General features: G+C 37.0%; 1 protein-coding gene across 2 annotated transcripts; it reads left to right on the top strand.

Annotated features, from left to right (window-relative positions):
• Positions 1-1,887: 1,887 nt before the first annotated feature.
• Positions 1,888-13,801, top strand: LOC143882005 (cysteine synthase-like). 2 transcript variants are annotated; one of them, XM_077385380.1, is made up of 10 exons: positions 1,888-2,174; positions 8,333-8,442; positions 8,517-8,574; positions 8,678-8,941; positions 9,029-9,166; positions 10,842-10,893; positions 11,007-11,056; positions 11,869-11,928; positions 12,433-12,497; positions 13,436-13,801. In XM_077385380.1, exons 1-10 carry the CDS (start codon positions 1,971-1,973, stop codon positions 13,632-13,634), a joined length of 1,200 nt encoding a protein of 399 aa, XP_077241495.1. In that variant the 5' UTR covers positions 1,888-1,970; the 3' UTR covers positions 13,635-13,801. The 2 variants fall into 2 exon arrangements, with proteins under 2 accessions (XP_077241495.1, XP_077241496.1); XM_077385381.1 differs by having other exon boundaries at positions 1,889-2,174; positions 12,417-12,497.
• Positions 13,802-14,152: the final 351 nt, after the last annotated feature.

The following is a 14,152-nucleotide window of genomic DNA, read 5'->3' as shown; positions in this document are numbered from 1 at the left end:
ATGGGACGATCTCCTGCTCTCTTGCCTATCGGAAAGAAGGGTGAGAAATCAGACAGCTGATCTCTTTCTTCTCTAGTCTCCCATCTACAGTTTTGAGGAAATCTAAGATTCTAAATCCGCATATCCAAACGTATCCAAGGAGTTGTTTGGATATGCGGATTTTAGAATCTTGGATTTTCTCAAAATCCAGGATGGGAGACAAGAGAACGAAACAGTCTGTTTTGCTTCTCTCTTTAGAATCTTGGATTTTAAGTAAGAATTCCAGTTTTTAGAATTCTCTCCCCCATTGTGAAATTTTTAAAACCTGGAAACATGAGATGATTGCCTACTCTCTTGCTAACAGAAAGAAGGGCGAGAAATCAGATAACAACGGCTGGTCTCTTTCTTCTCTCATCTCCCTTCTAATATTTTGAGGAAATTCAAGATTCTAAAATCCGCGTATCCAAAACGGCCCCTAAAAATGTGTATTTTTCTTTCTGGATGGTTAGACCTCTTCAGTTTGGAAAACCTCTCATTGCCAACAAGTAATGAAAACTTGGAAAGGGTTTTCCACTCCACTAATTTCCACCACTTTCATGCTAACCAAACAAGTAGAAAGCCCTACGACCGTCCTCCGGTTTAGCATTCCCCACAAAATATATATGAAGAGGGAAGTGATATATTCGCCCCATTTTTTATGTGGGGCAGCCCCTCAATTGTATTTATGACTACTCTTTTAAGTTTAACCTATAGGGGCTGTCCCAAGTTAAAAAAAATTGGGTGAATATATCATTGCTACTGATATTTGCACCATTATATATTGATAATAACACAAACTCACCTTGTCTTTTTCTTTTTAAGTGGCTGTTGGGGCTATTGAGAATTGCAATATCTTTTGACACTGGTTAATCAATAAAAGACAAGGTAAGTTTGCGTCATTATCAAAACATGGTAGGGCAAATATCAGTAGCCAGATATCATTTCCCATATGAAATCAACAGAGATATTGTTAGGTAGCCCATTTAGGGTGTGTTTGGCGTACCGTTAGAAATAGCGTTTAAAACGCCGTTTTGCAAAACGGCATTTTGGGTCAAAACGGCGTTTTCATGTTTGGTTGGCCAGATCAAAACGGCGTTTTAAACGGCAAACGGAGGTATTGTGTGTTTGGTTGCAAATGCCCCAAAACAGAGTTTTAGGGGTAAAATGACCAAAAAGGGTATTTTTTGGTTGGCCTCAATGTAACTCAACTACTCTCTCATTAGGCCCAATATTAAAAGGTCATTAGGATTTCATTCAAACACTATTAAAATTAAAAATCATTGCCAAAAAATTAAATGGCTATACCTTTGGGGTTCTTCTCCTTCTTCTTCTCAACAGCCGGATTTGACGGACGAGTGGAGGCGCTGAGGCAGTGAGGCGTGGAGGGTTTGCAATTTTGCAAAGTAGATGAAGAAAGTAAGAAACTAGGGTTTCTTTTAATTCTTTTGTCTTTAGAAAATCAAAATTAAGAGATCATATAATGATATTTGCAGCCCCTTGTTTTGAATTAAATATTAACAATTTAACAAATTTGTGTCCTCAAGAATGATATTAACACCCCCACTTTTTTGGTATTTGACGTAACGCATAAAATCGCGCGCATATATGTAAAAATGGGTTTTGATGAGGGCAAACATGTAAAAACCCACAGCCCAAAAACTCCGTTTAAAACGGCGTTTTGCAAACGGACCTTCCTCCACCGTTTGCAAAACATCATTTTGAGGGTTTAAAACGGTGTTTCAAACGGTGGCTGCGTACCCAAACACTCCCAAACGGCCGTTTGGCCCAAAACGGTGTTTCAAACGCCAAACGGTGTTTTAAACGGTACGCCAAAACGCACTTAGTCATTCATCAAAACTTCAGGGCAACTACGTAATTAAATATGCCCGTTTATATTTGTTAAAACCGGATAGAGCTCTGGTATTCAGACTACAAGCTTCAAAACCTCAGCAATGGCGGTCGCTCCTTTTTTACTTCCCGCCACTTATTACATGTCTTCCCCTCAACGCTTCCCCTTCGTTTCCTTCAAATCTCCCTCTTCTTTTATAACTAAGGGCGTCTCTTTAAAAAGACCCATTTCAGTTTCTGCGAAAGCCATTTCTCTGCAGAGTAGAGAAGAGGTCGAGACTGTCAACATAGCAGACGACGTTACCCAGGTCGGATTTTATTTTATATCTATTCTTTTCTGATTGTTTTTGGATAATCAATCAATGTTCTTCGTTTTTTGTTGTTTATTTAGATTTTTATTGTTAGTGTCAAGGCAAATGGGGATGCCTTCCTTTTTTCTTTTCTTTTTTCCATTGGCCTTTGTTTGGTTGGTTGGTGGATTGTTTTCTAATTTTTTTGGTTCTTTTCTTGTTTGGGTTTCTTTTATTGAACGTTTTTCTTATCTTGGGGATATCAGATTCTTTATATGATTGAGATTTGTTGGATGTTCAGAAACTCTATACTCTGAAAATTCAAATTGTAAGTCAATACCCATTTGCCCAAATTGAAATTAGAATGAAGTTACAAAGAAGTGACTGCTCATTACAATAGAAAATCCTGAATCATATGATTACTGATAAGTGAACTTCATAGAGATACCATGTTTATGAATTACAATGAAATTCTTTATTTACCTGAGAGATACAGATATAAGCGGTTTGGTATTTTTCAGATTGCCAAGTGGTGAAACTTAAACAACCAAGGCACAAATGGGGCTGTTCTCCATCGGAATTAAAATCCTTTGATAAGCTGTTCCTGGGACTGGTTACCCTTCTTGGATAATTTCATCTTGAATAAGCCCCTGGGATTGGATTTCCTGCTTGTATATCCTACCCTTCATATTTTCAAAACTCTCCCGCATCATTGCATTGTTGACTCGCCCGAGTCGACTCCCTTTTGCCTTGGCCACGTTGTTGTCTGAATCTGTATTTTGTCCTACAAAGTCAATCAAAACTCATTTGACTCTCCAAATTTATGACTGCCAACCGAGTACTCGACTGCATCGTGCTGAGTTGACTAGGATTTGCTTTGGCCACTTTTTGACTCGCATCCGCATTTTGAAACACTGCAACCCATTGTGGTTGTTCTAGCAAGCCTATCAAAGGATAAAATAAACTCTGGCTTACCATCCTCATGGAGACCAGCCCTAATAAGTGTTTCGGTGTTAGAAAGGAACCGCCTTGGAAAAACCCAATTACCCAACACACTTTCAAGTTTATACAATTATATGGGAGTGGCAAGGCATAGCAAAATTTATGTAGATTATTCGAAATACATTGATACTGTATAAAATGTGTATAAATAATAGAAAAATTTAATTTTTGGTAGCCATTTTGGTTCAACATCATGGAAAATGGGGTGTCCTGTATGTAGGGTGAGACCAATCATTCCATTACTTTCAAGATGGTAGGCATAAAACGTAGATTGCTGGATGGATTGGATAGGCTCCAAATAAATATTGATCGAGTAATTTCCTAGCTCTTTGTTGATGCCACTTTCACTTCAACTTACTGTGTTTGTGTTCGGTTGAGGCCTTGAGGGTGCATGGCGATTTTTTAGTCATGGCCAAAATTTTGAGAATCATCATGTATGCTAGGCACTTAGTAGACGCGGTTGGACCAATTATACCAAATCGTGCTTCTGGTTTAGTTGCAGGTGTTGTTAATAATCTCCTAGTTTTAATGTAGTCCGTCTTTTGGGACTTCATCTCTAGACAATAAATCTAGGACCCTCTTGAATGATGCGGAGAAGTCTAGAGTAGCTTCAGTGACCTTCTTCCTCTTAGCATTCAAGTCTTGTAGTCTCTGCAGGAGCGTATATGTAGTTAATAGGCTAGTGAAATTAATGCTGTCTAGCTAGCACATTCGCATGGTGAGAAAATTGAAGAGTTAAATGAGAGCGCGGGAGATCAAGTGAGATATCTCTTAATTCACCACTGGTAATCCTCTGTCTTTTCTTCACCATCTTTCTCTCTTTCTATCAATGACTTTTAATTGTGAAGGTTAAATTATTTTTTCTGAGTAACTCAACAAATGTTGCAGACTAGATCCCAAATGAGGGAGTTGGTGGATCAAGAACTAATAAAAATTTAGTAAGAACAGGAGTTGCCCTGGAATCCACTCAAGATAGAGTTTTGATGTTGCTAATTTGTTTTGGGATGTTGTTTCAACTAAATAGGCCCTTCAAGGTATCAAGTTTTCTAGGAAAAATGGCCACTTTATCTTAACAAAAAAAGAGCTGATTGAAATAAACTGGAATAAGCAGAATGACTGGAATAACTATAACCAGAAATGCCCAACATTGACTAAACGGTAGGCCATAAATGCAGGTTTTGTTCCTGCTCCTTTACTAGAATGAAGTATTTCCATTTTTGAGAAACAGAATTAACAACTATGATTCATAACATTGATCTATTTTCGAAAGAGCTCTGGTGTAGCCTTTGCTAAACTGTCTACATTTTTTTTGATGCAGTGAATTTATTAAAAAAAGCAAGAAAACAGAACACAAGGGCTGAGAAAGCCCCAAAATAATAAAAAAATAACAAAAAAAAAGAAAGAATCTAAAGGATATGTTTTTGTGATACACATCCTTTCACGAGCAACCTCCATCTTGGCAAGTTCTTCGGCGACAGAGTTGGGTGATTACATCAGAACCTCCATCTTGGCAAGGTCGTGACAGAGTTGGGTGATTACATCCGCCAAGAACCATTATACATGTTCTGGAAATGCTTTTTTGAACGTTATGTGGTGATTTAATTTGTTATCAAGCATGGGCACCATGCTTCATTCCATCTTTGTCTTTGTGAATGAAGATCCTCCAAATCCTATACCTATTAACAAATATGTCATGTACATTGGAGACCTCTTTACTTGCTTCTGGATCATTAAGAAATCCATGATCGTCCTCATTTTCATCATATACATCATAACTGGATCTCTAAAGCTTTCTTGCAATTCAATAATTTTTTTAAATGGTTTTCTTGCAATTCAATAATACCCTTGTTTTCAATATTATTGTAAAATAAAATTGTTCATCGAAAGAATATTGTGTCTCTCTTGTGATTTTGATAGGGATCAATTTAACATGTTTAGCCAAATTAATATGATAAAGCACCAGGCCCAAGGGCTTGCTCAAAATGTCATGATAAAGTGTGGCCCAGAGGAACCGCCACTAGGTTTTGAAGAACATCGAAGATTAGCAAGCGTAGAAAGCTGTTTATCCAAGGTTGTCCATGAATGAGGTGCTACGAACAAAGGGCCCAAATTAGTTTTTTCCGTACCTTTAGTGTTTTTTTTAAGTTATCGGTATGATGAGTATTAGTAATGGAGCCCACATGGTCTACCATTTGTTTTAAGTGACTGATTTTATTTTTGTAAAGTTGTCCATCCATCGGATTCTAAGATACCTCAATTCATCACTTGGCCGTCTGCCTCATGGCATTTTGTACAAAAATAGTGGGCATCTTGACAACCACAAGTTCACAACCTTTACAGATTCATATTGGGAAGTTTCACCTGATGATAAGAGAGCTTCAAGGTATTGTACATTTGTGGGTGGAAACCTGCTTAACTGGGAAAGTACGAAACAAAGTGTGGTGGCCCGCTCTAGTGTTGACGTTAAGTATTGGGCATTGGATGTGATTAGTTGCATGTAAAGTTGATAGAAGGTTACTTAGCTATTTGTGCTTAAATGTGAACCACCTTATGCCAATGATTTTTGACAATCAATTGGCTATTCGTATAGCCTCTAATCCCTTTTTTTTTTGCAAGAGAACAATACATATTGAAGTAGAATGCCTTTTTGTAAGAATTGGAGTCCAGAGGGAGCTCTACCCCTTATATACGTTCAAGAGATCAGTTCATGGTTTTAAATTTCCACTGAAATCGACAAGAACTGGCCGAAATGTTTTCATTTCTATCCCCACCAAAACTGAAACCGAAACGACCCAAGTGCATAAAACAAAAGCGTAAGTTAAAATAGTGGTATACTTTATCAGTATGTATTACATAATAATACTTATAGGAATTGCATGCGAAATGTGGTGCATGTCAATATTTACATCATGACACGTATAAATATTTACATGTGAAATTTTGTATATACTAAATTATAAGACAAACAAGATAGTGCAAGTCACTAGGTGTTCAATGTTTTTAAACCATTATGGATGATTGTCTTGTTTTTGTGATGGTTTGTAAGTGTGTATGTGTGCTTATTCTAGCATTTCCTAGAGTTTCATCTTTAAATTCTATCATTTGTATATCTTTCTATACGTTTCCGTGATTTTACAGGATTTCCCCCAAAATTTCCAACTGAATCCCAGGAATTAACATCAATTACTATCTTCCAAGATGGAAATAGGCAACATCTATTCATCAACATGAAGGGGGAGTGCTAGAGCATATGCATCTCATTGATATAGTGTGTACTCTTATTTTTCATGTCTTCCACGGGTTTAGGATTGGGCCCATCTTACATTAAGACTTGTAATTTCCTAATTATCTAAAGGGAGTCATGGGATTATATTACCAAACCCTACGATCTTGCTCTTAATCCTTTTTCTTCTCAATATTTATCTCTTTACATGCCAAACCACCAAGCTTCCCCCTTCATCTTGGGGTTTTAGAACTTCTGCTTTGACATCTTTTATATCTTCCTCATAATGAGTTCCCTTCTAAAAAAAAAGGGTGGCCCAGTGCACGAGGCTCCAGCCATTGCGGGGTCTGGGGAGGGCTAGATGTACGCAGCCTTACCCCTGCTTTGCAGAGAGGCTGTTTCCGTGACTCGAACCCGTGAACGACAGGTCACAATGGAGCAACCTTACCGTTGCGCCTAGGCTCACCCTCACAATGGAGCAACCCGTGACCACCGTAATGAGCTCCCTTCTCTTTCTCATAATTGTCCTTGGCATCAACAAATTTGTAATTAGGACACCTCGCCAATTGAATCCCAAAATTGTTAGACCTCCTTAGATGGTTAACGGAATGTCTTCATTAGATAATGGTTCATGGAGCTTCCACTTTCAAGTGTTTTTTTGAATGGTAATCCTCTTTCAAGTGTTTACCTCTCCTGAGATGGTTCACTTCCCAAAGATTGTTACAATCAGGTGATAATCTATTTGATCAAGATCAAAAATGAAAACCGTAAAAAATACAAACATGCAAATGGCCAATATCCAATATCCTGACTAAATATATTAGGCACATACTGTTATGTGATTAAATTGCTAAAAGAAACACCATTTGTTTCTGGTCAATCAGCTAAAATATTTCCTTCATGGAGAATGTGAGAAAACCGATGCTATCCAAAGTCTCTAAATGCAGACTTCATCTCTCGAAATAAGTTTGGAAAAGGAAATGCGGCGTGCAAAGATTTCTTTGACCATTTTTAAGCTAACCAATATGAATTTATTTCAATCCAAACTTTTTTTGACCTCAGATTTTTCAGGAGCTCGATTCTGTTCCATGCAGATTTAACCCCCACGTCTACCGGCATGAGAATCACTGTAATGGCCTACAAATACCAGAATGACGACTCTGGATGAATCATAAACTACTACTCTGTTATAACTTTCATTTCCTTCAAATTCGACTAAATATTTGTCCAAGAAAGGATTTTCCCAGAAGCTTTTTATCCTCTTTTCCAATGTTTCAAAATGCTGATGCGGGCCAGAATGCAGCCAAAGCAAATCCTAGTTGACTTGGTGCAGAGTGGCCGTGTACTCAGTTGACATGGTCATAACTTTGGAGAGTCAAAAGAGTCTTGATTGACTTGGTAGGGCAAAACACGGACTCAAACAAGAACTCAGTCAAGGTAAAAGGGAGTCGACTCGGGTGAGTCGATGATCGATCCAGGGAGTTTCGAAACAGTGTTCCTCATAACCCAATTGACTAGCACAACCATTTGCAAAAATTAGAAATGCTAATTAAGCTAGATAAATGAGAACTGTTAAATAAACAGAAAAGGAAAATCGAAACCCCGAGAAAACCAATTACATGGAAGAAAACACGAGGGGTGATTAGATCCTGTCGATGGTAACATTTCTGGAGGAGCAATTTCACTCGAATACTCAAATCTTGATGAATGTCCAAAAGGAAGTTGCTTCTCAATTGCAATGTAGTGTTGTACTTGTTCTAGTTATAAAAATTAGTTCTCATGAAATACTTTTGGCGTGAATAGGAAATTGATAGAGGCTGATTCAATGTTTTTCTTTTTTTTTTGTTTTTTTTTTAAAAATTTTGAATGGTAGAGGCTGATTCAATGTTAGTAGCTGTAATGTTGGATAACCTTACATTTGTTACTAATCTATTGTAATTTATCATAACAGTTGATAGGGAAAACACCAATGATATATCTCAACAAGGTGGTAGAAGGTTGTGTTGCAAATGTTGCTGCAAAACTTGAGTCTATGGAACCTTGCCGAAGTGTCAAGGATAGGTAAATTTCCATCATTTTCATGGCTGGTTTTAGCTTGATCTTAATGCCTTATTGATCAATTGTTTGCACCTCAGAATTGGATACAGTATGATTTCTGATGCTGAAGAAAAAGGGGCTATTTCTCCTGGGAAGGTTAGCTGCTTTCTTTCTCTACCCTACAATGTTTTTTTTAATGGCAACCATTTATGGTTCTAGAGCATTATACATTATATACAAATTTCATTCTTTTTTGCAGAGCATTTTAGTAGTACCAACCAGTGGAAATACAGGAGTTGGTATTGCTTTTGTTGCTGCAGCTAAGGGATACAGGCTTATTGTAACCATGCCCGCATCTATAAATCTGGAGAGACGTATTCTTATTCGTGCATTTGGAGCAGAGATTATTTTGACAGATCCAACAAAAGGAATAAAAGGAGCCGTTGATAAAGCCGCAGAAATAGTTCACCAGACAACAAATGCGTACATGTTTCAACAGTTTGATGATCCGTCGAATGCAAATGTTCGGATCCAAGTGAATTCCAAACATAGATTTTATAAACACTTCTTTTGTTGAAATATATGATTTTTTTTCTTGGGTGAATTACAGGTACATTTTGAAACTACAGGCCCAGAAATATGGGAGGATACTGTGGGTAGCGTTGACATATTTGTGGCGGGAATTGGAACAGGTGGTACTGTCACAGGAACAGGGCGCTATCTGAAAATGATGAACAAAGATATTAAGGTTCGAAGCATTCTATGTTTGGAACCATATAAATACTAAAGTTAAAATTCCTTGGGAGGGTCAGCATCAACTATAATTGCCCTCACACCATGGTAGTCAATATGGAGGAAGCAAATAACCTTATACTAATTAAAACCTCTGCACTGCATTGGTGCTTCGTCATCACCAAATTTTAAACCTTGAAAGTCGACCAGGATTCAATTGGAGACCGTAGTGAAGTCCAAAATCCGCCAAGTGGTCGATCTAAATTCAATTGAAAATTTGAGCACTGTCATAGTTTCTGGGTATTTGATTGAGTTTTTTTTTTTTTTTTTTTTTTTTTTTTTGAGTTTTATAATAACCTAGCTACCCCTTAAATGAAATCAAGTCCTTACCAATTCAAGTATTCAATCAAGTCTTTAATCCTCGTCCCATATATATCAGTATTTATAGTGGTACAAGATCTTTCAGTAACCCCAGAGGTAATATTTGCTTGTGGCTATGTTATATTTACTCATGTGCATACTTCTCACAAATTCTCTGTGATTATTAGTGTTTGTAGATCTTTAGAGTGTTCTGGCCAAAAGTGTGTGTAGAAATACTGTCGGACAGGTGTATGCGATGAAAAACTTTTCAAGAGTAAAGATGAAGGCAAAATCTGAAAAACCTTTCAAGGGTAAAAATGTAGGGAAAATGCTGCTCTTCTTTGGTTCTTAGCAATTTCACGATAGATGTTAGAATGTTGCCTGAGTTCTCTATTGCTTGATCAGCGCGTTATGTGAGGATGTCTTAAAATTTTGCTCAGCTCTTTGCTGTTGATTCTGACCTGATCGTTTTTGTCTTGTATTTCTTCCTTTTCTGCTTTGTTTTGTTCTTGTATGACCATCTCAGTCGTTGGACTTTGCCCTCCTCCCCAATCCAAAACAAGATGTAGGCTGAGAAAATGACAATGATTTCGTAGCTTTAGATAAAAAACTATTGATGGCAATTATGCATGTTGGTTTAAACTTTAATCTTACAAATGTGGATTAGGCCCTTATCTCAATTGGAAGGTGCTTTGTATTGCAACCACAAGATTGTGGGTTCACGCCCTGCCTACTCCCCCAATAAAACAGAGAAAACAAAATGTTAATCCTACAAATTAGGCTTATTAGGTCTTTGATATAGAAGATTTTCCTTTGATTATGTATTGTATGAGATCACATTACCTACTTAACTTAGTCCAACATGTTTGCTCATGTGTGAGCACAGTCTGCCTACTAGTGCAGCACAATTGTGTAGCTGCACCGTTGCATTGGTTTTGGGTCTGTATTTTGTCCTGGTAAAGACCACATGTACTCTCTATTCTTTCTTTTTATGAGATCTCCTGGTTGATAATCTGGTTTTTAAGTGATGCAGTTAATTTTTCGACAGGAAATTTGCTCGTGCTTGAAACAATTATCAGCATCTCTCATAGTTATGATCTCATCTATCCATCGTTAGTTTGATCATATAAAATGACCTCTGGGTTTCTTAAAGATGGCTGAACGGACCTTTTAGGTCATATGTTGTCTTATTTCTTATTTCCGCTGTTTTTAGGTCTGTTTTGTAATTGAAACTTCTATCGATGTAAGTGGCACCTACATACACAAGCACACATTTGTCCTGGTTTTGTAGCTTTGTAGTTTACTCTCTTCACTTGCTTCTTTTTGCGTAGGTAGTTGGAGTAGAACCAGCCGAGACTAGCATAATTTCTGGAGATAAGCCAGGTGGTGGAAATCGTCTTATTATAACTTTGTAGTCACAGTTCAGTATTTTGTCCTCCTGAAAATCTTTATGGTCGTGCCATTTCTTGCTAACAATTTTTAAGATATTGATGCAGGTTACGTGCCAAGCATCTTGGATGTTAAATTGCTTGATGAAGTTTTGAAGGTCAGGAAACCATACTATTTTATTTTTTTATTCTGATAGATAGCTAATTCAAGCTATGGACAGATGAGTAGTTGAACCTTCCAGCTGCTATTAGTGAAATTTATTATTCAGTAATTCAAAGTCTAAAAGTAGTATTCTGTATATCAGATAACCACATCTTTTGTGGTGAGTTTTCGCTGTTATTGCTCTTCAATAAATCTTTGGGTCGGTCCCAACACCAAAGGACAAGTTCAAGACACAACCACACTATTTTCCCTCCGTTTAGACAAGAGCCCTAGTTTTCCCATAGAAGTAATTGTCTGAAATAAGATGACCTACCATTTATTTCACTGACAACATTTATCACTTCTTTTCGTCCATTGAATTTTTTACTGGTAATGAAACCTTTGATGCTGGGAATTGTGACCCAGAATTGTGCCTTCTAAGTCTATAAAATTTTGAATAATTTTCTTTAAATTTTCAATTTTTTTTTCTTAACTGGTTGCTTTCTTAAATGGTTGATCTTCGCTGTTGAAACCTGAGAGATTTCATAATAGTTAAAAAAAAAAGGAAAAAGAAAATTACAAAGACTCATAGTTATCAGATGCCTCTGAATCCATTCTCCTGAAAGATAGCATTCCACAAAATTGCAACACGTACTATTATATCTTCTTTTCTTGCTCTTGCAACATTTACTATTATATCTTCATTTCTCGCTCTAATTATGTAAGACTAATATTTTGTTTTCAAATGTAATACATGAGATATAATTGCTTTTGTATTTGCGCAGTTGAGCAAGTCAGTATTAATTTCTTTTATCCTGAAACTTGTAGATTACCAATCATGAAGCAATTGAAATGGCAAGGGAATTAGCATTGAAGGAAGGTCTGCTGGTAAGCATCACTAGTTTTGTGTAATCAAATTTTGTAGACATTTTCTTTGTGTTTCAGTTTTCTTCCAGGTCATTAGAATGAAAAATTTGCTTATAATGTCAAAACTTCTTAACTGAGAGATTTTCCTAGGACATTGTCACATGAGAGGTTCCAAAAACTCGGAACTCAGTCGAGTAGCTTGATCAAATTTTCTTTTTTTTTTGGTCTAAAAGTTTATCCTATAGTTGATTACATGATAGGATTTTTTTGGGTATGTGGTCAACTTTTACCAGGTTTGGATGTTATTGGGGCTTGTTAGCTCCCCTCTTCCATTTCCCGAGTTTGTAGTTTCTTCTACAGGATCTAAAGGAAATGAGTAACCTGTGCCTGGGAGTTGAGCTGAAATGAAGTTACATATTGAAATTTTCTGCACTAAATGGACCTTTGATCCATTTAGAAACCACTTTATTTTATGCTGATTGTGATAATAAATGACCTATATTCTGTAGGTTGGTATTTCTTCAGGTGCTGCGGCTGCTGCTGCCATCAGCGTGGCAAGAAGACCTGAGAATGCAGGAAAGCTTGTGGCGGTGAGGAAATATATCTTCTTGATTATGCAAAATTTTCCATAGATGATTATGTACGTCATATGCAAAAAGTGGCCCGAAGATCAAGTTCCAGCTATAACACCAATACATGCACGGATGTCACTATGTATGCCAACTCGCTTGGAATATTTCATCTTCTTAAAAAATGTTTGTTAGATACACATCAGACTCACACCAACATGGCTGCTACTGACTAAATAGTAATTTATCATTTATTGCTTTATAATTGTTGATATTTTATTAGTTCTGTTTATGTGAATGCATTTTTCTACAGTTTCATACTGATAAAAACCATTTATATAAGTCTTTCAACACTTTCATATAGCTGTACAGACGTATAAGCTGTTTGGCCTTCAAGGTGTATGTGCTAGAAGCAACACACTTTATGTCTCATTGCACATCATATGATGCGCATAAACCAGTGTTTAAAAACTCAGACTTGGATGACAACTTGTGCATGGTAAATCCGAGTGAACTTGGGTGAGTTGATGATTAAAATGTTCAAGTTCTCGTTAACCGGGCGAGTCAAAGGAGTTTTTGGTTGACTCTTTAGGACCACATTTAGACTTGGACTGTTGGACAAGAATTCGGGCATGGTAAATCCGAGTCGACTCAGGTTAGTCTGAGGCATCAAACTACTGTAAGAGTCTACGGGCTTGTTCAAGTAACTGGATATCCATGTTTATTTATTTTTATTGTTTGCATAAAAAAGACAGAGCAGTGGGGTGCACACGAGGACTTCCTAGGAGGTCACCCATCCTAGTACTACTCTTGCCTTGGATATCCGTGTTATCTTCTCACTATCATTTCATGAAAATTTTCCATTTAGTCATCAACAATGTTGCAATTTTTTGTTCTGTACTAACTTTTCAAACACAGTAATTGATCGAATACTGCTCCAATGGCTTTGAATGTGGCAGGTTGTCTTTCCGAGCTTTGGAGAGAGATACATTCCTACTGTTCTGTTCCATTCCATTCATGAGGAAGTTCAAAAAATGCAACATGGATAATGGTTATCAGCACATTTCAAAGAGCGCCAAACATGAGAGGAAAGTTTCCTCACAGCCTGCTACTAAAAGTGCATACGCATCGGAATTATTGCAGGAGAATGGAGGTTGACAAAGCGTAGTAAAAGCGCCAGTAGCTGCTTTCTTTTCTAATTTTGCTTGATATGTGAATTTTTGTCTTCTATGTATAATTTAATCAATGCATAGTGAAGGAATATGTGCAATTCCGAAGAAATATATGTTGCTGCAATTAAAATTGATAAACTTGCAGCTTCAGAATTTTGTGTCTCCCATGTTGTAACATAGGAGGGAGCTTGTGCTTGCGGAATTTTAGCGATTATTTTTTGAAAGAAACCCATGAATTTATCATATTCACTTACTATGTTTCAGTACTGATAATTTATACTCACTTATTTATGATACTTTGATACAAAAAACCAGTGATATGTTACAAGAGAGTACCTTCGAAATATTGTTTAAAACTGAACAATAATGCTATTCAAAGTAAATACTATATGTCAGTACGTACCTTGTTAGAGTAGAGCCGACAAAGGAGAAAATGTTGGATGAAGTGTCATGTGGGGTAGGGGTAAGTAGGGCTGCAACTCGAGCCGGGTTTTACCCGACCTG

The sequence above is a fragment of the Tasmannia lanceolata genome, unplaced genomic scaffold, assembly GCF_043159265.1.
Source record: "Tasmannia lanceolata isolate RefF3 unplaced genomic scaffold, GAP_Taslan_0.1 ptg000007l, whole genome shotgun sequence".
In the NCBI taxonomy this organism is placed as follows: Eukaryota; Viridiplantae; Streptophyta; class Magnoliopsida; order Canellales; family Winteraceae; genus Tasmannia; species Tasmannia lanceolata.
Note: the sequence above shows the minus strand (reverse complement) of the source record. Positions and strands in the feature narration are given on the sequence as shown.

What these genes read in the sequence shown, in the direction of transcription:
- LOC143882005 (XM_077385380.1), top strand. Translation starts at nt 1,971, where the DNA reads ATGGCGGTCGCTCCTTTTTTACTTCCCGCCACTTATTACATGTCTTCC. An exon ending in GGGCTATTTCTCCTGGGAAG is followed by an intron (nt 8,575 to 8,677) that starts GTTAGCTGCTTT and finishes TCTTTTTTGCAG; the next exon opens with AGCATTTTAGTAGTACCAAC. An exon ending in AATTTCTGGAGATAAGCCAG is followed by an intron (nt 10,894 to 11,006) that starts GTGGTGGAAATC and finishes ATATTGATGCAG; the next exon opens with GTTACGTGCCAAGCATCTTG.